Consider the following 19194-nt stretch of genomic DNA (forward strand, 5'->3'; position numbering starts at 1 on the left):
GCTAATGGAGCGGCTTCCGGACGTCCCAGTGAATCCCTCCACAGCTGTCCCACCTCCCGCCGGGCATCGAAGCCCGTTTCCTGGACAACCTTTCTCCATCCCTCTTCCTGACCCCCCAGGACTACTGAGGCCTACCGGCTAGAACGCCGCCACGGCCCCCAACCCAAGCCAGCGATCCGCTTGCTCTCTTCTCCGCCCTCTTTGCCGTGGCATCGCAGGCCCAGGCCCAGACCCCAGCCCTTGAACATCCCAGGAAGTGGCGGCGCCTCTCGAGGGCGGCTCGGAGGAGGAGGAGGCGCGGCTTGCTCCGACTGAAGCCCGACGACGAAGTCTCGGGAGGACCGCGGTTCGCGGCTGACTATCGGAGTCAGAGTCCCAACCAGGGGCAGCATCGCTGACGCGCCCCAGGGCTCAGCACTGTGCGGTGCCGGTTCCAGCTGCCCTCTGCAGACGGCTCCGCCCCCTTCAGCCCAGCCGGTGTCTCCCCCCCACTCAGCTCGACCCCGCCCCTCCATCCCGCGTCCCAGAGGCCCCGCCCTCACGCTCTCAGCTGAAAACCCCTCTCCCGGCCCCGCCCCTACCGGCGGCCCCGCCCCCGCCCCCGCCCGCGCCCGCGCCCGGGGCGCACTTCTCCTGGCTCCGCGGCAGGGCCCGCGCGAGTCTCCGCGCTCCGTCGCCCCTTCGGCCCCTCCCCCCATTGCCGTGGTCTGGCAGCGTCTGGCCGGCGGCCCGCGGGCGGGCCGCCCTACCCGTTGTAGCCCACCCCCCTCTTAAAGCGGCGGCGGGAAGATGAGGTTCCGGGAGCCGCTCTTGGGCGGCAGCGCCGCGATGCCCGGCGCATCCCTGCAGCGGGCCTGCCGCTTGCTCGTGGCCGTCTGCGCGCTGCACCTTGGCGTCACTCTTGTCTACTACCTGGCCGGCCGCGACCTGAGCCGCCTGCCCTACCTGGTCGGAGTCCCCACACCACTGCAGGGCGGCTCGAACGGCGCCCCCGCCATCAAGCAGCCCTCCGGGGAGCTCGGGCCGCGAGTGGCAGCCCAGCCGCCGCGGTCTTTGGACGCCTCCGAGCCGCGTCCGGGTGGCGATTCCAGCCCAGACGCGGACTCTCGCCCCGGCCCCGCGAGCAACTTGACGTCGGCCCCACTGTCCCCCAGCACAACACTGTCGCTGCCCGCTTGCCCTGAGGAGTCCCCGCTGCTCGGTAAGGACTCGGGTCAGCGCCAGTCCAAGGACTGGGACTCGACCGGGTTTCCCAGATGGGGCCCTCGGACGTTCGCCCACGGCTTCTCCCACGTCAGCCAGCCTACCTATTCCGGATTAGAGTCCCGAATCCCAAACACCGGGACTCTAATGGGGGTGAGATGGGTGGTTCCGGGATGGGTGGGGGTGAGAGATTGGGAGGTGAGTCCCTTTGGATTCATGTTGGAAGCTGGGGCAGGGGCGGTGTGGGGAAGCCGCAGGCCCCTGGTCCCAGAACCCGAGAAGGCCTTGGAGACTTCCCAAACCTCAAGAAGTTTTGGAGTTTGAGTCTGCCTAGGGCTTGGAGCGGGCTTTGCCCTGCTAATTCTGGTGGGGATCACAGGACAGCCGGGGTAACCCACTCCATTTTGGTGGACGGATGATGAGGCCTCCGGTGGGGAAGGGAACTGATCTCCCAGTTCGCATCTGTCTCCCGTAGAACCACTCTCACCTGAGTGAATGTACGTTAACCTTTTTTCTTGAGCTTTTGGGCAGGTGACTTAAACAAGTGTTTACATCACTGAGGGTAAACCCTCAGTAAACTGTCACCGTTGTGTTCAGTTCCTCCGCAGTATAGCTCCCTGCCCTGGAGCCCTCCTCCCCTGCTTCCTGCCTTTGTAGGTTCCCAAAACCTCAGTGAGCTGGGCCCTCCCAGGAGCCTTAGGTGTTTGTGGGAATATAAAACGTATACTCTGGGGACTGGAGGGCTGAAATATAACAGGTTAACACACCGGAGTTGTCCCTTTCCGGAGTTGTCCCTTTCCTGGAGTCTCAATGATCTTATTCAGAGGATGTGAACCATAACTTTCAGCCTCTGTTTCAGCATGGGCTGGAGCTTGGGTGAGTGGGTCAGGAGGAGGCTGAACCTGCTCCCAGACCTTTCCTTGACCTTTTATGCACAGGCAGTCAGGCCCAAGGCAGCCACAGGTTGCTCCCAAGATTATCAGACAGGTGGCTGCTCATTTCTAAGGCCAGGGTTTAGAGAATGTTGTTCTGAGTGAGGGGCCCTGAAAGGCAGGCAGGCAGGCAGGCATTCTGCCAACAGGAACGCTTACACTTTTCTGCAGAACCCTGGCAGAGTAGGCCTCCTACATGCTCTTGCTCAATTTCTCCAATAATTACTTCAATATTTTTATATCCAGTTTGGGAGGAAGCTCTAGCAATTGGTCAGACATGAACTGTGGTAATAGGAGGGGGCTTTTTTTTTAAAGCAGAAAATTGAATTCCTTTGGACTTGATTGCGAAGTAGATTAGTTCTATACAATGAAGTCAGATCTTTGCTCTGTTGCTCGGTGCGTGATGTAGAGTTTCTCAGCGTCTCTTCCTCGTGTAAAACAGAGTTGTCTATGCTTAACTCACAGGGTTACTTTTAGGACTAAATGATATTGTGTATGTTACGTATGTTGCAAATAGGACAACTTAAAGTTTCATTTCTCAGACTCCCATGGAGAGTCTGAGAAAAGGAAGAGAGAGTGAGTCCTCTTATCCCAGGGGCCAGGTTTTGTCCTTTTGTTTTTAATTGTTGCCTGGACTTTATGCAGAAGGAAAGAGAAATTAATTAGCAAATTACAGTACCCCAAAGTTCATTAGATTGGTGTTTGAGGTGTAGGGTCTTTTCAATGAAGCCTGAGAGACTGGTTACTCACTTCTGCTTTGTTTTGTAATGGTGTTGCTAGTGATTAGTGACCAGTTACTGGTGTTTCTGAGTTGACTCTGAGTTGCCGTTCAAAGGGACTTCCTGAGAGATAATGTTTTGGAGGGTGAGGAGAAAGGCCCTGGGCCTTCTCTAGCTTGGCTGCCTTTGTGTGACAGAGACAGGACCATGCTGTTTAGGTGGCTTGCTAAGGCAGCCCCAGAAAGTAAAGGCAGAGGGTTTTTTTTTTTTTTCATTTTAACTGAGCCCTTAATTTTGAGTGGTTGGGTGCAGCTCTCAGAGGAGAAGTTCCTGGCTGGGAGAAGGTCTTCAGAAAGCTGAAAGTCTCTCTGGGGTGTGTGTGTGTTGGGGGGAGAGGGGGTGGTTGAGCCCATCTGTTCAGCTGGGCAGGTGTCTACCAAAGCCCTTGCGGGGTGGTTTTGAGGTTGGTGGGAGAAAGCGTCCGTGGGGTTTAGAGCTGTGGCCTTTTCACTACTTGCAGTTCCTTTCCACAACTTGGCTCCACTTTCTGGTGTCCAGGGGTCTGGGCCAGATTCTTCGATCCCTCCTGTCCTGTAGGTGGTGGCTAATGGGCATGACTTTTCGTTCAGGAGCCAGGCACCAGACTAAGCTGTTGACGGGTCACTGTTTGAATTGTTGTGGTTTATCAGAGCCTTGGAATTGACTTCAGATAGTCTTGGGTTTGAATCCTGTCTCTGTCTACACTATGTGTGTGACATAGAGCAGGGCAAAGTGTTTAGAGCCATAGTAGGCCCTGCCCCGGGCGCACCCATGGGCTCTTGTGAGGCCGCCCAACTGAGTGCTGCAGGGGGGAGGTGGGCCATTCCTGAGGATTCCTACAAGTTCCCCAGGGATCAGGCCTTTAGGGGTTGTCCTCTCAGCCTTCAGGGGGCTGTGCAGCATCTACTCCACTGAACTCCGTGATAAGGCTCCTTTTCCTGGGTATTTGCCTGCGACATAGTCAGCTTGGGAGGAGCAGTGTCCTTGCATTGCGTTTCTTTTCCCGGAATGTTATCTCTGCCTAGATTTGGCTGCAGCTCAATGTGACTTGACTGGTGCTGGCACTGCCAGCCCAGAGAGGGGCTGGGTGGAGGGTGGGCAGTGCCTCAGGTTGAACTGGTTAGGGGCAGCAGGACTGACCTGAGGGCTTGGTACGGTTGGTACAGTCCCCTCAAGGGTGCATGGGGGCAGGGGACTGTGGTGAGTATAGGACCGCTTTACTGGCAGAGGCAGGCACCTCTTGCCCAGCTATGCTATGAGGAGGTCCTCTTCATTTGTTCAAAAGAAGACTCTGACCTAGAGGTGGGCACCAGAGATTCGTGGGCACATAGCAGCCCCAGGTAGCCAGGGCTCTGGGGGCCACTTGTCCATGAGCCAGTTTCCGTGGCTTTTGTGGGGGCTGTCAGCTGAGCCCCTGCCTCTGTTTGTGCCCTTGGGAGGACAAAGCACTTGCTGGGTCTCTGCAGGGCTCTCGGCTTTCAGGTGTTTCTCCACCAGCATGCTGTTCCCCTCCCCCCTTTCCCTCATATGCACACATGTGGACACAAGCCCAGGACAATGTGTACTTTATGGACATCTGTCCAGGTCTCTGCTTGGGGAAGGGCTCTCTCTCCCTTTTGGGGATGAGTCTTGGAGCTTTCCAGTTTGGGATGGAGGCTCATCTTTGGGGTTGGGGGAGGAGGTGCAAGGAGCCTCCCCTGTGTCCAGATCTTTAAGCTTTGGGAGGTTAGGTAACTCGTCCTTTAAACTAGTTTGCCCTGTTGCTTTTCCGGGGGAAAATATTTACTGACCTACACACAGACATGCCTTTCCTTCCAACAGGCTGAAATTGAGAAATATCCTGCATGGCTGTCTGGCTTTCTGATAGTGGCAGAAGTGATTCCTGCCTATTGTAATTCTTCCTAGACTCAGAGCAAGTGTGGGGGTCTTCTGATGAACCGGGTGGAAGCTCCTTAGGGCACAGAGAGCAAGACCCAAATGTGGGATTGGACTCATATTGCAGCGTCTTGGAACCATAGCATCCCAGGAGGTACTATCCAGTCCCCTGGCCCCCATCCCTCACTGTGCTAGAGGGGAAGGTTCCTGCCTCAGGGCACGCAGCCTAAGAGTGGCTGGCGAGGGCTGGATCCCAGGTCTCTCCCCAGCCCCGTGCTCTTTCTTGAGGTTATTGCCTAGTAGGCACCTCGTGCAGAGGCTCAGGGTAGCCTGATGTGGCCTAGAGATTGGGAAGATCCCTGCTAGGTGTGTTTGTGGGCCCATCTGTATGGTGGCAACATGCCTGGATGTCCTTGATGGCCAAGGCATCTGGTAACCTCATTCATTCAATCCATACAACGTGCCGATCCGGTGGTGGGCCTTTGAGCTACAAAGAGAAGGAGGAGGAAATGCCTCCTCTTTGGGAACTCACAATTTAGGTGGAGAAGGCATAAACTATGCTGATGTCATTTAGGGAAACCGTGTGTGTGTGTGTGTGTGTGTGTGTGTGTGTGTGTGTGTGTGTGTGTGTGTTTATTTAGTCGTCCCTCTACCTCACCATCCTCCTTTCCTTCATTTCTTCTTTCTTTCTTTTATTCAGAAACCCAGAGTTGATATCATAGTTCTCCACTCCTTCCAATCCTTGTGAAAATGTTCCTCTAATTTCTGAAGCCTCACGTTAGCTCTGCTGGGTAATCTTTAACTTGCTGCTTTATAAAGACTATAATGAGACATCAGCAGCCGTATGGCTGGGTATTATGGTCTTTGGGTAGTAGCAGGGTAGGGATTCCCAGGCTGGGACTTGGCTAATTTAGGGGTTGGGAATGATGGAACCTTTGACGCCAAGGCAGTCCCAGCCCTTCCACAGATTCTGTCCTAGGGGCCTTCCAGACTTTGCGGGCTCAGCTGGTCTCTGGTTGTGTGGGAAAGGGGCTCAGGCATCCTGTGGTCAAGTCAAACTGGTGATTTCTCCACTGCCACTTACCCATTGCTCCCTACTCAGTGTCCCCTCTCTGTTTCTGACAAGAAGCAGAGATTGGAATTCTGCTTGAATCCACATCCACCTGGAAATTTCCATTTTTTCTCATCCAGTTAAGGAGCAAACCAGTTGTCTTAAGACAAATGGTCCGCTCTTTCTTCTTAAATCCCTTGAGGGCCTGGCACTGAGGTCATTTTACATTTGGCTCTGGCACTGCTCCATGTGGTCCTTGGGCAGTGAGGTCACAGACAGACCCTGTAAAGGTCACAGACAGACCCTGACTACTATGGGATTTACCAAGGCATGGGATTGGATTCCGTGACCTCCACAGGACCCTTGCTGTCCCTTAACTTGGTGAGGGGTCTTGGGAGCCAGACTGTGGCTGTGCTTGTAAAAGGCTTCAGTTGTGAGGGCCTCTGTGTTTACCTGGGCCCATGCAGGTCACTACCTTGGGGAGAGATCTGGAATCCTGTTCTAAAGGTCAGAGACCTTCAGTCAGGTTGGACGGCTGTGGTGACTTGGTAGGGGATGGGTCTGGCAGGAAGCTGGTTCTGGGTGAACGTGGCCGAAAGGCAGAAAGAAGGGCTGACTCACTCGCTTTGCTCTTTGTTTCAGGTTCTACTTTCCAGCCTGGCCTCAGCCCGCCCCTTCCCTACAAACATGAAGGCCAGGGGCTATATAATTGGCTGAATTACTTGGCAGTGATTTTAATGTCTGACCTGGGTGTGTTCCTTGCTGCTTCTCTGTCACCCTGCTGCCTCTCCAAACCCCTCAGGAAGCCCTGAGAGAGTGGAGGAGTCGCCCTAGGGATGCAAGAGACTAGGGCTGTGGTTTTTTGCTTTTGCCTGTTTCTTTGAGGAACTGGTAATCTCTTCCTCCTTTTTAAAAAAAAAATGGAGGCTTATTGAAAATAAGTTGAAAAAAGGTGAAAAAGCACCCCTGTATTCCCGTCACCCAGACAAAATGTGTTGGCATGTTTCCTGCTAGTGTTTTTTCTTACACATGTTTAAGAATACAGCTGATTATCTTCATAGATGGACAGATAGATTGATATAGATATAGAAAGCCTGGTGTCTAGCATTTTTCACTGAAGACTGTTACAAGCTTGGTCCTACACTTTTAAAAGCCACAAAGGCTATATTCTGTCAGCTGAATATGCCATCATTTTTATCATCCAGCAGTTGAACACACACACACACACACACACACACACACACACACACACAGAGTTTTGGGTTTTTTTTAGTGGTTTGGTGAAGCTTGTACATAAAGCTTCATGTGCTTTTGAATTGTTTTCATAATAGAGTTTTCTAAAAAAGAAAAGAAAGGGGCGAGTGCTTTTTGAGAAGGCCTAAGTTTTTAAACCAGTTTTACTACATGTTAGATCCATTGAAAATTACATGTTTGCTTGTTGCTGGCAGATGGGTATCGTTTATTGCTGAATGAAGGATGTTTCTAGAATTCTGATTAAAAAGGAAACGAGGTGCAGGAAGTGCCTGGGGCAGGGCTGGGGGCAGGCTCTTGGGATGAGGCTGAGCTGTCAACAGAATCAGTGGGGGTGATGCCCCAGGAGTCAGCTTTCTCAGTAACTTCTACATTTGTCTCCGAGTCGCTGGGCTGGGCTTACGCGGACTGTGGCACTGGGGCCACTGGGGCGTGTTGCTGGATGAACAACCAGCTAGCTCACCCAGCTGACATAACTGACTTGACTATTTCCACAGAAGGTGTGGGAACAAGCTCGCAAATCAGACGCTGAAATAGATAGCATAGCTCTCCTACTTCCCGGGGGTCCTGACATGTGAGGAGGGTTCATGAAGTGAAAAACCCAGAGGTTTCCAGGAATTCCTTTCAGGAGAAGCCTCAGAGACCAGGAGAGTCTGGCACTCAGTAGGGGCTTGTTCAGGTGGGTTAGAGCAATTCAGCCTTCAGGCCAGCACACCAAGCTCTTCCCAAGGTGTCTATTTTGAAGTTATTCCCCTTTGAGTGTCTTTACTGGAACTAAATTCTCCTCTTTGAGAGCCGCTTTGGGTTTGGTAATCTGCCAGGGGTCATTTGGCACACAGCCTGGGGATTGGGGAGGCTACACTGAAGGAAGGGGCAGGGTTATGTCAGACCAGCGGGACCAGTATGGTATGAGATCACGGGACCAGTATGGTGTGAGATCATGCTCCTTCCTGCCCCACCACAGGGGTCTGGAGGTCATAGGGAGGGGCCCTGGCAGGGGGTTCAATCACTGCCTGGCCTTATGACAGGGTGCATTCTAAAAATGACTTTAAAAATTCTTTAAAAGTTTCTTCCTGTTTTGCATAATGTCCTTTTGCCTTTGACATCCTGAAACAGCAGAGCTGTTGTTGGTGTTTCAGAATACCATCAGCTGAAAAAAAACCAAGAGGAAAGGACTCTGAGATAGGCTGGACCTAGGGAAACTGATACTTGCATTGTAGGAGGTATTAGGTAGTTCCTGGAATTAAGATGAGCCCCCAGACAACCTGGGCAGGGTCTCTGCCTGGTCTGTAGACTTGAATCTTGAGGCCCCAAGGAAGAAAATGAATGGGGACTCATTTGCTCATTCAACAAACTTACTGGTAACTATCCCATATGAAACGTGGGAGTTAGACATGAACAAGGGCTGGTCCCTGTTATCAGAGAGCCCCTCACTGGTAGAGACTGTGGCATTGCTATGTGGTCAGAGAGGGGAAGGGTGGGTGCTCCCAGGGCCAGGCAAAATGGAGGGCCTCTCTTCCAAACACCGACTAGAGCATCTGGATCTCAGTCTGTTTGAATAGTCTCCCTGGTTGGGAAGGGCAGGGGTCTACAGCTGAACACGGGTTATAATTACCTCTAGTTGCTGTCACATGGGCAGGACATCATAACTGAGGGCCAGCTGTTGCGAACAGTCACCAGCAGGGCAGGAGAGGACAGGAAGTAAAGGCAGAGTGAACAGAAGATGATAGAAGAGAGAAGCTGGTGTAGTTGGGACCATGTTGGATGGGAAGGCTGAGGATAGCTAGACTGAGGGCCCCAAGAGAGGTGAAGGGAGAGAGAGATATAGAAAGAGAGCTTTCATGGTCTGCAGAGGGTAGGGACAAGTCTTGAAGGCCACTGGAGTGAGGATTCCTAAGTCATTACCGTATTTTGGGCAAGTTACTGGCTCTGTTGGTCCCCCTCCCCCTCTCTGAAGTTTGAGTGGGCTGGACCTTTTGGTCTTTGGTGCCCTCCTTCTCTTCCTCCTAGAGTCTAGGTTGGTATGGGGAGAAATTCCGGTTATCTCTGCAGCATGAAAGGCCTCTGAAATTCCCTGGGAAGCTCACTGCCCACTACCCATTTCAAGTGCTCTTGTAGTGAGGCTTCTGCTGAGGATTTTATCATCTCTGACTAAGCAGGCATAAAGATTTTTGTTGATGGATGATCTTTGAAATGGCATAGGGAATGGAATGTTTCTATCACTGGTTAGCCGTGTGATATGGGAAAAGTGTTATTATCCTCTCTTGCCTCAGTGTTCTCACCTGTAGAATGGGGATAATAGTATCTACCTCACAGATGTGAAGTTTAGGTCGTAGGCATAAAAGGGCCTAAAACAGTGCCTAACAGAATAAGCTCTGACTATATGTTATCTATTATTGGTAGTACTTATAGTTCTTATTTGTGAAGATTTTGGCTTTTGCTTTGTAGGATTTCTTCCTTTTTTTTTTTAGTTGAAAATATCATCAAATTAAATGTTTAAAAAACATAATTCTCCTATCTACCATTGTAACAAAACACAGAGCCTACCACTGTAGCAGAACTTGCATTTACTTTCCAAATGCATACATATTATACTTTGTTGCAATCACAGTGTGAAACTATTTTGTACCTGCTATTTTCATTCAACATACTAAACCATTATATTAATAATTATCCTAATTGTCTTTTGTAGTTGCTCTCTAAAATTCTTATGGATGTTCCCGTAGCATTCAACATTCCAGGTTTCACCATTATAGATAATCTTGAACATTTTTTCTGTGTGTAGTTCTTTGCTTACTTGAATTGTTTCCTTGGGATAAAGTGCTGGAGAGAAATTTCTAGGCCAGAGGAGATCTTTACGACACTGTTTCACATTGGCACTTTGTTTTCTAGGAGTATTGGAAGAATCCACAGGCCCTAAATTGTGAATTCCTGGGCCAGGGATATGGGCTTTTAAAGAGTGGATTCCCAAGGAGAGTCAGGTCTGTCTGGAGTCTCACACTCCCAACCCTTGGGCCTTGTACGTGTGTTAAGGTCCCTCTGTAGAGCCTGGGGCCACTCTGGACTTGGAAGCCTTTGTCTCTGGGCAGTTACTGCTGAGGATACAAAGGTGGCTCTTTTGACACTTTTGCCAAAGAGTTGATTTACACAAGATGAGAATCTTTCCTTTTTCCTTTATTTATGGAGCCAAACCTATAGAATGGAAGCAGACTCTTTGGCTTTAAAAGCTGCAGAAACTGTGGTAGGTTCTGACAGTCTAGTCTGGGCTTCTGCTGAGGATTTTTATCATCTCTGACTAAGCAGGCATAACGATTTTAGTTGACGGAATGTCTCTGAAATGGCATGGGGAGTGTTTTTATCACTTTGGCTAACCCGTGTGATATGGGAAAAATAGTATCCTCTCTGTGCCTCAGTGTTTTCACCTGTAAAATGGGGATAATGATAGTATTTACCTGGCCATTTAACCCATGTGAGTGAACTCTGATCTGACAGCCCTGGTTCATTAGATCCAGAAAGGGGGTCCAGACAAGGAAAGGCTTTTAAATTATATTGGGTAAAAATAAGTTAATTAGTAGTAGCCCAAGGTCTGAACAGAATTGCCAGTTCTGTCCCTATAGCTACTCCTCCCCTGCCACCATACACGCACCCCTTTTGTACTTGAACAGGAGCCTGCTGACTTGCATAAATGGTAGAATGACTTATGAGCTAGTGATGTCAGTGACCAAAGGTTTACAAATTTAGAAGATGGGGAGTATTCAACTTGAGACAGCTGCTCCCTTTATCCTATAGCCACTCCCTATATCCTGTCTTCTGAATTCCACAGCAATCAGCTCTGACTTAACAGGGTCCATTTGGAATCAGGCCAGAGCTACTGTCCAGCATATTGTTCCTAGAGGAAGACTTTCTTCCTGTGCAAAATGGGGAGATAATGTTTACCTCAGAGGGTTGGTAAGAGGATTGAATGAGATGAGGTTTGTGGAACTATCAGTACTCTGTCTTTTGATCAATGCCCAACCTAGTCCCTTTGGCACAGAAGGCATACAGTCAAAGTAGTAGGCTGCAGCATATAATTCCCTCCAAAGGCAGTTTTTTTCTTCTACCGTGGGGCAGAGTTAGGAGGAAGGAAAGGTGTGAGGCTGTAACCTCAGCTCAGGGACAGGGTTTAGCCTGGAACCAAGTTTAGTGGAGACTGGCCTGACATATATGAACACACCTACCCCAGGCCACAAGGAGAAGACCTCCACCTTGTTGAATTCCCAACCTTGGGAACTTGGAATGTGTGTTGCCATGTGTCAGGGGTACCAGGATTCTGTGGTGATCCATAGCCTTCCCTTCTCCAGGTGGACGTTGTTTGCCCGTGTCTTGGCGAGATGCATCATAGACTACAAGTAGCTGAGTGGTCTGGTGGAGGAGCTGGGGGGGCATTGGATGTTTGGTGAAGTCTCAGGAGGTGAGAAGGGATGTGGTAAAAAACGGGCTGGACATAGGTGGGTGCTAGAGACCTGTGCCTGGTGTGTTGTTAGAAAAACTTAGGCACAGGCCTGTCTTTACCCAGGGGCTGGTGTTGGAAGCCAGGATGCCAAGCCCTTTAGTCCAGCTCTGGTGCCAACCTACTGAATAATCTGAGAGAAGTCATATCCTCCCACTGGGCCTCAGTTTACCCATCAATGAAATGAGGTGAGGGGTTGGCTTGGATGCTCTCTGGAATCTCTTCCTGCCTGGGATTCTGATATAGCAGTGCACTCCTGCTCGGTATGTCTAAATGGCTTCCCTGCAGGACAGCTGAGTGCTGTCCCCACTAGGGCCAGCCATGTAGAGCCAGGGTGACTCTCATTGGGCCCTGTGAGCCAGGATTGAGTCTTACTGGATGAATCCACAACCACCTGATCCTTTTAGCAATTCCAGTTTCTAGGGACAAAAATCGAAAGTTGGAATGAGTTAAGATGTCAGTTTGAAAACCCAGTCGGCGGGAGCCAATTGTGAGTAGGGTCCTGGGCTCCAGCAACAACGAATCAGCCTCTCTCACAACAGATAATGCTTATTCCACTTATCAAGCATTGGAAAAATACTTCATATGTGTTATTTTCATTAACTCTCACAGCAGCTCTTTTTCTTGCCTAATTGCCCAGGTTAGAACGTTTAGTACAATATTGAATAGATAGGATAAGAGAGGACATCTTTGTCTTGTTCCTGATCTTAGAGGGAAAACCGTCAGACTTTCACTGTTAACTGTAATGTTAACAGCAGGATTTTTGTAGATGGTCTTTATCAGGTGAGGAAAGTTCCTAGTTTGTGGAGTGTTTTTATCATAAATAGGTGACGTATTTTGTCAAATGGTTTTATGTGTCTGTTGAAGTACATCTTGTGGTTTTTGTTGTTTATTCTACTGATATGGTGTATTATGCATTTTTTTGTTTGTTTCTTCGTGTGAGTTTTTTTAGATATAAATCAATCTTGAATTCCTGGGATAAATCCTACTTGGTCATGGTGTATTCCTTTTTTTGGGGGGGAGGGGAATAGGACTTTATTGGGGAACAGTGTGTACTTCCAGGCCTTTTTTCCAAGTCAAGTTGTTGTCCTTTCAATCTTAGTTGTGGAGGGTGCCGTTCAGCTTGAAGTTGTCCTTTCAGTCTTAGTTGTGGAGGGTGCAGCTCATCTCCAGGTCCAGTTCCCGTTTCTAGTTGCAGGGGGCACAGCCCACCATCCCTTGCGGGAGTCGAACCGGCAACCTTGTGGTTGAGAGGGTGCGCTCCAACCAACTGAGCCATCTGGGAGCTCAGCAGCAGCTCAGCTCAAGGTGCCGTGTTCAATTTTTGTTGCAGGGGGCGCTGCCCACCATCTCTTGCGGGACTTGAGGAATTGAACTGGCAACCTTGTGGTTGAGAGGATGCGCTCCAACCAACTGAGCCATCCGGGAGGCAGCTCAGCTCAAGGTGCCGTGTTCAATCTTAGTTGCAGGGGGCGGAGCCCACCATCCCTTGTGGGACTTGAGGGATTGAACTGGCAACCTTGTGGTTGAGAGCCCATTGGCCCATGTGGGAATCGAACAGGCAGCCTTCAGAGTTAGGAGCATGGAGCTCTAACCGCCTGAGCCACCGGGCTGGCCCTTAAAATTCTTTTTAATATCTATTAGGTTGGTAGGGATGTTCCCTCTTTCCTTCCTGATTTTGGTAATTTGAATCTTTTTTTTTCAAACTAAAACTCTTATGGGTGACAATGGTTAGTAAAATTACATAGGTTTCAAGTGTACAGTCTCTGAAATGCGGCATCTATATATCATGTGTGTTCACCACCCAGAATCAGTTCTCCTTCCATCACCATATATTCACCTCTGGTCATTACCTCTGGTCAGTCTAGTCAAAAGTATGCCATTTTTGTTGAACCTACTTTTGGTTCATTGATTTTATTTTTCTCTCTATTGTTTCTCTGTTCTCATTTTCATCAATTCCTGCTCTAATCTTTATTATTTTCTTCCTTCTGCTTGCTTTAGGCTTGGTTTGCTCTTCTTTTTCCAGTGTCTTAAGGTGGAAGTTTAGGTTATTGATTTGAGATCTGTAGATCATACACTTTTAACATTTTGATAGATGCTGTCAAATTGTCCTCCAATTTATACTCATCAGCTGTGTATGAGAAGTGCCTGTTTCCCGTATCCATGCCAGCACTGGATGTTAGCAGTCTTTTTACATTTGCCAATGTGATGGTCACATGTGGTATCTTGTTTTGTTTTCTGATTACTGATGATGTTGAGCAAAATGTTATGTGTTTGTTGACTATTTGTAGTTCTGTAAGGTACTTGTTCATATTTTTACTCTTCTATTTTTAAAATATATCTGTAGGATCTTTTAATAGTATGGATATTACTCCTTTATCATATTTTGTTTGCAGATATGGTCTCTGTCACCTGTCTTTTAACTTTATCTCTAGTAGCTTTCACTATACAGAAATTTTGAATTTTTACGTATTTAAATCTGTCTTTTCCTATATCACTTCAGATTGTTTTTTTCACTTAGGAAGGTCTTCATCATTCCAAGATTATAAATTTTTTCTTCTGTATTTTCTTCTAAGCTGGTTCTTTAACATTTTGGTACTCATCCCTGACAGTAAAAGATGAACTGAATCGCTGTTCAAACCTCGTGTTGCAGGAAGACTTATACCCAAAGGACCCTTTGAGATCCCAGGCTTTTTTTCCAAATCGACCACTGTTGCTGGTGGATCAGAGTAAAAAAGTGAATTTTAACCACTTGTGATTGTAGAGCTGCAATGATTATTACAGGCTGTGAAGTTCTAGGGAGTCAGTGAGAAGGCAAAGTAATATTTATTGAATATCTATTAGTGTCAAGCACTGTAATAAGGATGTATATGTGTTATCTCATTTACCACCTGAAAAGAACACTTTATACCCACTCCTTGGAGAAGGAAATTGGAGCTGGCTGCATTTAAAGTAGTCCTGACACCAGAGAGGTAATGCCAGGAGTGCATGGCCAGCAAACTGCCCAGATGGTCCATAGGGAAGCAGGCTCTCCGCACCCCCAAGTCTGGTTCTAGATGGAGAGAGAAGAATGTATTTGTAACCAGCATTACTGGACCAGAAATTTAGTCAAGCTCCAGAACATATCAAAGGGGCAGCTAACTGACTCAGTTATAAATCTCCCAGGAGAATTATTTACATGCTGGAATTTCTGATTTCCAGGAAGATTAAAAGTTTTTTTGGGGGGACTGGGGGGAAGGGGAACAGGACTTTATTGGGGAACAGTGTGCACTTCCAGAACTTTTTTCCAAGTCAAGTTGTTGTCCTTTCCATCTTAGTTGTGGAGGGCGCAGCTCAGCTCCAGATCCAGTTACTGTGGTTAGTTGCAGGGGGGCGCCACCAACCCTTGCGGGAGTGGAAACCAGCAACCTTGTGGTTGAGAGCCCGCGCTCCGACCAACTGAGCCATCCGGGAGCTCAGCGGCACAAGGTGCTATGTTCAATCTTAGTTGCAGGGTCAGAGCCCACCATCCCTTGCGGGAGTCGAGGAATTGAACTGGCAACCTTGTGGTTGAGAGCCCACTGGCCCATGTGGGAATTGAACCGGCAGCCTTCAGAGTTGGGAGCACGGAGCTCCAACCGCTGGAGCCACCAGGCCGGCCCTGTACATATATTTTTAACTTACGTAAATAGTATTATTTTATAGCTCATTTTTATTCTAATTTTTTTTTTTTACCTAGCTCTTTTTATTTTTTTAAAGTTTGACATAACTTCAAACTTACAGAAAAGTTGCTAGAATTATACAAAGAATTTCTGGATATTCTCTGGATTCCCCTAAGTTCCTCAAATGTTAACATTTTGCTATATTTGCTTTTTCTTTTCTCTTTCTCTTCTTTCCTTCTCCGTCTGCGCGTGCGTGCGCATGCAAGAAAGAGAGAGAGAGAGAGAGAGCGAGAGAGAGAGAGAGAGAGAGGTATTCTGAACCATGCCCCTTTATTTCTAAATATTCAGTATGTCCTAAAAATAAGAATTTTTTATATAATATAGTGTATTTTTTACATTATATAGTGTAATGATCAAAATCAGGAAATCACCATTGAAAAATTCCTGTCTCATTACAGATCTTAAGATTTTTGTCCGTTGTCCCAAAAATGTCCTTGTGAATGACAATGCATTACATTCAGTTGTCATGTCTCTCTAGTCTCTTAATCTGGAACAGTGCCTGAGTGTTTTTTTATATTATATGACACTACATTGTTGAAGAGTACAGGCCAGTTATTTTGCAGAAGGCCCCTCAATTTGGGCCCATCTGGTATTTCCTTGTGATGAGGTTCAGGTTATGCATTTTGACAAGAATACCACATGAGTGATGCTGAGTTCTCAGTGCATCATATCTGGAGGCACATGCATCAATTCGGGCCTTACTGGCCATGTGAACTTTGATAATTTCATTATGGTAGTATCTGCCATTTCTCCATTATCCAGTTGTGATGATACCCTTTTTAACTGAAAAGTATCTTATGGGCATTTACTTTGAGATTATATAAATACCCTGTTATTCCGCAAACTTTCATCCACTGTTTTTTAGCATCTATTGATGATTCTTGCCAGAATCAGTTATTATGGTAGTTGGTGATCTCATTCCATCATTCCTTCTACATTTATTAGTTGGCATTTTCCTGTAAGGAAGCACTTTTGCTTCTCCCCTATTAATTCAGTGCAGACTTATGGATTCTTACTTTATTTGATAGCTCATACTCTTTTACTAGAATTATTTATTTTGGTGCTCAGAATTATTTATTTTGATTGGCCAATGCAATCCCCTTCAGGCTGGTTCCTACGCCCTTTTGAAATATTCCATCATTCTTTGAGCACTTCCTTTTAGGCACAGCAAGATGTTCTGGGCTCCTTTTGCTCATTCCCTGACTCAGCCCTGGAATCAGCCACTTTTCCGACAAGCCCTATTTCTTTTTAGTAGAGAATGATGTTTAGAAACCAAGAACTGTTTTTAAGGTCCATTCACATTGCTATGTATACATCTAGTATCCATTCAGTGTTTTTTCTCCCTTTCTTAATGGTAGACGCCAACGCGGTCTTCGAAAATACTGCTGTAAGGAACAGTCTTCTACTCATCCTTTATGGACCTGTGTGTGTGTATTTATGTAGATTTCGGGAGTGACAGATACCACTCCAGAATGGCTGCCCCCATTCACCTTTGTACCAGAAGAGCATGAGCGGCTCTTGCCACCACAAATATTTGGCATTGACCAGCTTCCTAACTTTTGCCAAATGAATAAATGTGCTGAGAGAGCTCTTGTTTTGACTTGCTTTTCTCTGATTACAAATAAACTTGAGTATCTCTTCATATGCTTGATGGCTGTTGAGATTCTTCTCTGGCAAATTGCTTCTTCATAATAATCCTTTAGCTTTTTTTCCACTGAGGTGCTTGTATTTTTCTTGTTGATATACAGGATTTTAAAATACATCCTGGATACTAATCCCTTGCTGTTTTCAGACATTGCAGGTCTCTTTGAGTCTGTCATCTATCTGTTCATATTGCCCATGCTATCTTTTGTTTGAACATGACCCTTTTTCCTTTGTTTTGTGCAGTCTCTCACCAACACTCTTCTTTCTTCTGTCACTATGTTAATAACCTTAGTTCCTCTACGTTTTGGGTATGCTGGTATAGCTGAACTCAGCTAATTGTCCTCAGTAAACAGTCAATCTTTATGACCCCTCAGATTCTATGAATTCTATTGAGAATGACTTTTCCTCTTAGAGTATAAGGCCCGCAAGTAAGTATTATGGATATATTTATTCAGCAAATACGTATATGTTGTAGGCCTATGGTGTGGTATATGCACTGTGCTGTCACTGACAAGGTTCAGAGGTAACGAAACATGCCTGTGGCGGGCCCTGGGTTACCTGTTGGTGACTGTCTGCTGGCCGAGAGTGGAGGCCGCAGAGGAGGCAGGGTACTGTCCAGCCTGGAGGGGAAAGTCTTACAATAAAATACCAGGCATTTGTCATTCTAATCCTTTCTGAGAAGTTCAAACCATTCCTCCCAGAAGTGCTATAGTTCTAAGAGGAGAGAGATGCAGCAAGATCTTCCTTGGGCTGACATAGAGTTTCCAGGCAAGTTGGCCTTCTGAGCTTTTCCTGGTAGTGATAACTAATAACTGTGGGCAGGCTTTCCTGGTAGTGCTAACTGATAATAACTATGGTCAGGCAGTTTCCACAAATTCCAGCAGAGGGAGGGAGGAAGAGTCGGAGGGAGGGAGGGAGGGAGAGAGAGAGAAGGGCTGGGTGAGGAGGAAATCTGTTTTTGGGCCAGGACCAAACAAAGCAGAAATCCCTCCTGGGACAATTTTCCCCAGTGGACAAACACTGAGAAGCCTGTTCAGTGGGCTTGAAAAGCCTGTAATCCCTGGCACTGGTTCTTGACCTCAGGGCCTTCCTTGCATCTCTGTGGTTTTACTGTTGGTGAAAACCTTTTTTGTGTCACCCCAGGACATAAGCGTACTGTCACACCCCCAGTTCTGGGATCTCCCAGAGGTTTCCCAGTATTCTCTCCTTGCTTCTCCTGCCCCTGAATTTGGGAGCCATGACCATGTATAGTATGGAAATGGACTTGAGAAGGGTTTAGGTCAGTGATGTCAAATAAGATTCTTTTTTATACCACCTGGGATCAGTTGGTAGCTCCCTGGGTCCTAGGCTGAGAAGGATTCTGAGACAGAATTCCCACAGGCACAGTGAAGGGAGAGTAGAGAGGCATGTGTGCTGCGATTTGCTGTCCACTGTGTGGATGCATCCATGAACATCAGAACCTTAAGGGAGTAGTAATAAGGGAGGCTTTTGTGGCAATCCAAGAATGTCCTTGAGGAAGTCTGTCTCTCTGGCCTTCAGTTTCAAACCCTTGTGTATAAGGCCCGCAAGCAAGTGTAACCGTCGGCCTGAAACATAATTCTCAAGGTCCCTCCAGCTCTGGTCTGCCAGGTTCTTCTGGGTTCTGGTTCAAAGAGGATCCGGACCCATCAAGGTGATGAAATCCAACCATGTTTTGCTCCCTTAGGTTTACGCCTTGGTACCCTCGGTGACAGGACCCTGGACTGAATGACCACCCAAAGCATTTCTGGTGATCTCACAACCTGCATCAGACTTTGAGCTTTGGGGATATTTTGTCAAACAAATGGTATTTGGTGAAGCACCTGTCTGATGCGGCAGTGTGAGGTTTAGATGAGGAAATGAAACATTTTCACGAGGAGGTTAGGCTGTCCACTGCCAAAAAGTTTCAAATTGTAGGCCTCAAACCTGGAGGAAATGTATTTTCAAATTGAGGATGGGATATGCCCATCCATCACAAATCAGGTGCCTGGAAACCAAAGGCATCTTTAGAGTACAGAAAGGAGAGTGTTTTTGCCTTTGTTTGCCTTGGTTGTCGATGTCTATTAGGATAACAATCTAGATTCTCAAATATTGAAGGCAAGATGGTTTCCTGCTCTGTTAGCTCAGCTTCTGAACTCGTAGTTGATCAAGTGCTGTGTGGGTCGACACACATTTGTGGATGCTCCTCTGCCAGAAACTGTCACAAGTACAAAAATGAATGGGACACAACCCTTGCCCTCAAGGAGAGGAGAGTATACTGGAAGAAGCTGGT

The 19194-nt window shown here is 47.6% G+C and overlaps 1 protein-coding gene across 2 annotated transcripts in view; it reads left to right on the forward strand.

Moving 5' to 3' along the window:
- Positions 1–579: 579 nt before the first annotated feature.
- The window catches only part of B4GALT1 (beta-1,4-galactosyltransferase 1), a 49097-nt gene continuing 30482 nt past the window's right edge, over positions 580–19194 (forward strand). Inside the window, exon 1 of one of the 2 annotated variants that reach the window (XM_074330643.2) lies at positions 580–1201. In XM_074330643.2, coding sequence (XP_074186744.1) covers positions 790–1201 — 412 coding nt within the window. In that variant the 5' untranslated portion in view covers positions 580–789. The remainder of the gene's footprint in view (positions 1202–19194) is intronic. The other variant, XM_019734236.3, reaches the window with a different exon arrangement.

This window comes from Rhinolophus sinicus, chromosome 16 (genome assembly GCF_057876585.1).
Source record: "Rhinolophus sinicus isolate RSI-liver-muscle chromosome 16, RSI-T2T, whole genome shotgun sequence".
Taxonomy (NCBI): domain Eukaryota; kingdom Metazoa; phylum Chordata; class Mammalia; order Chiroptera; family Rhinolophidae; genus Rhinolophus; species Rhinolophus sinicus.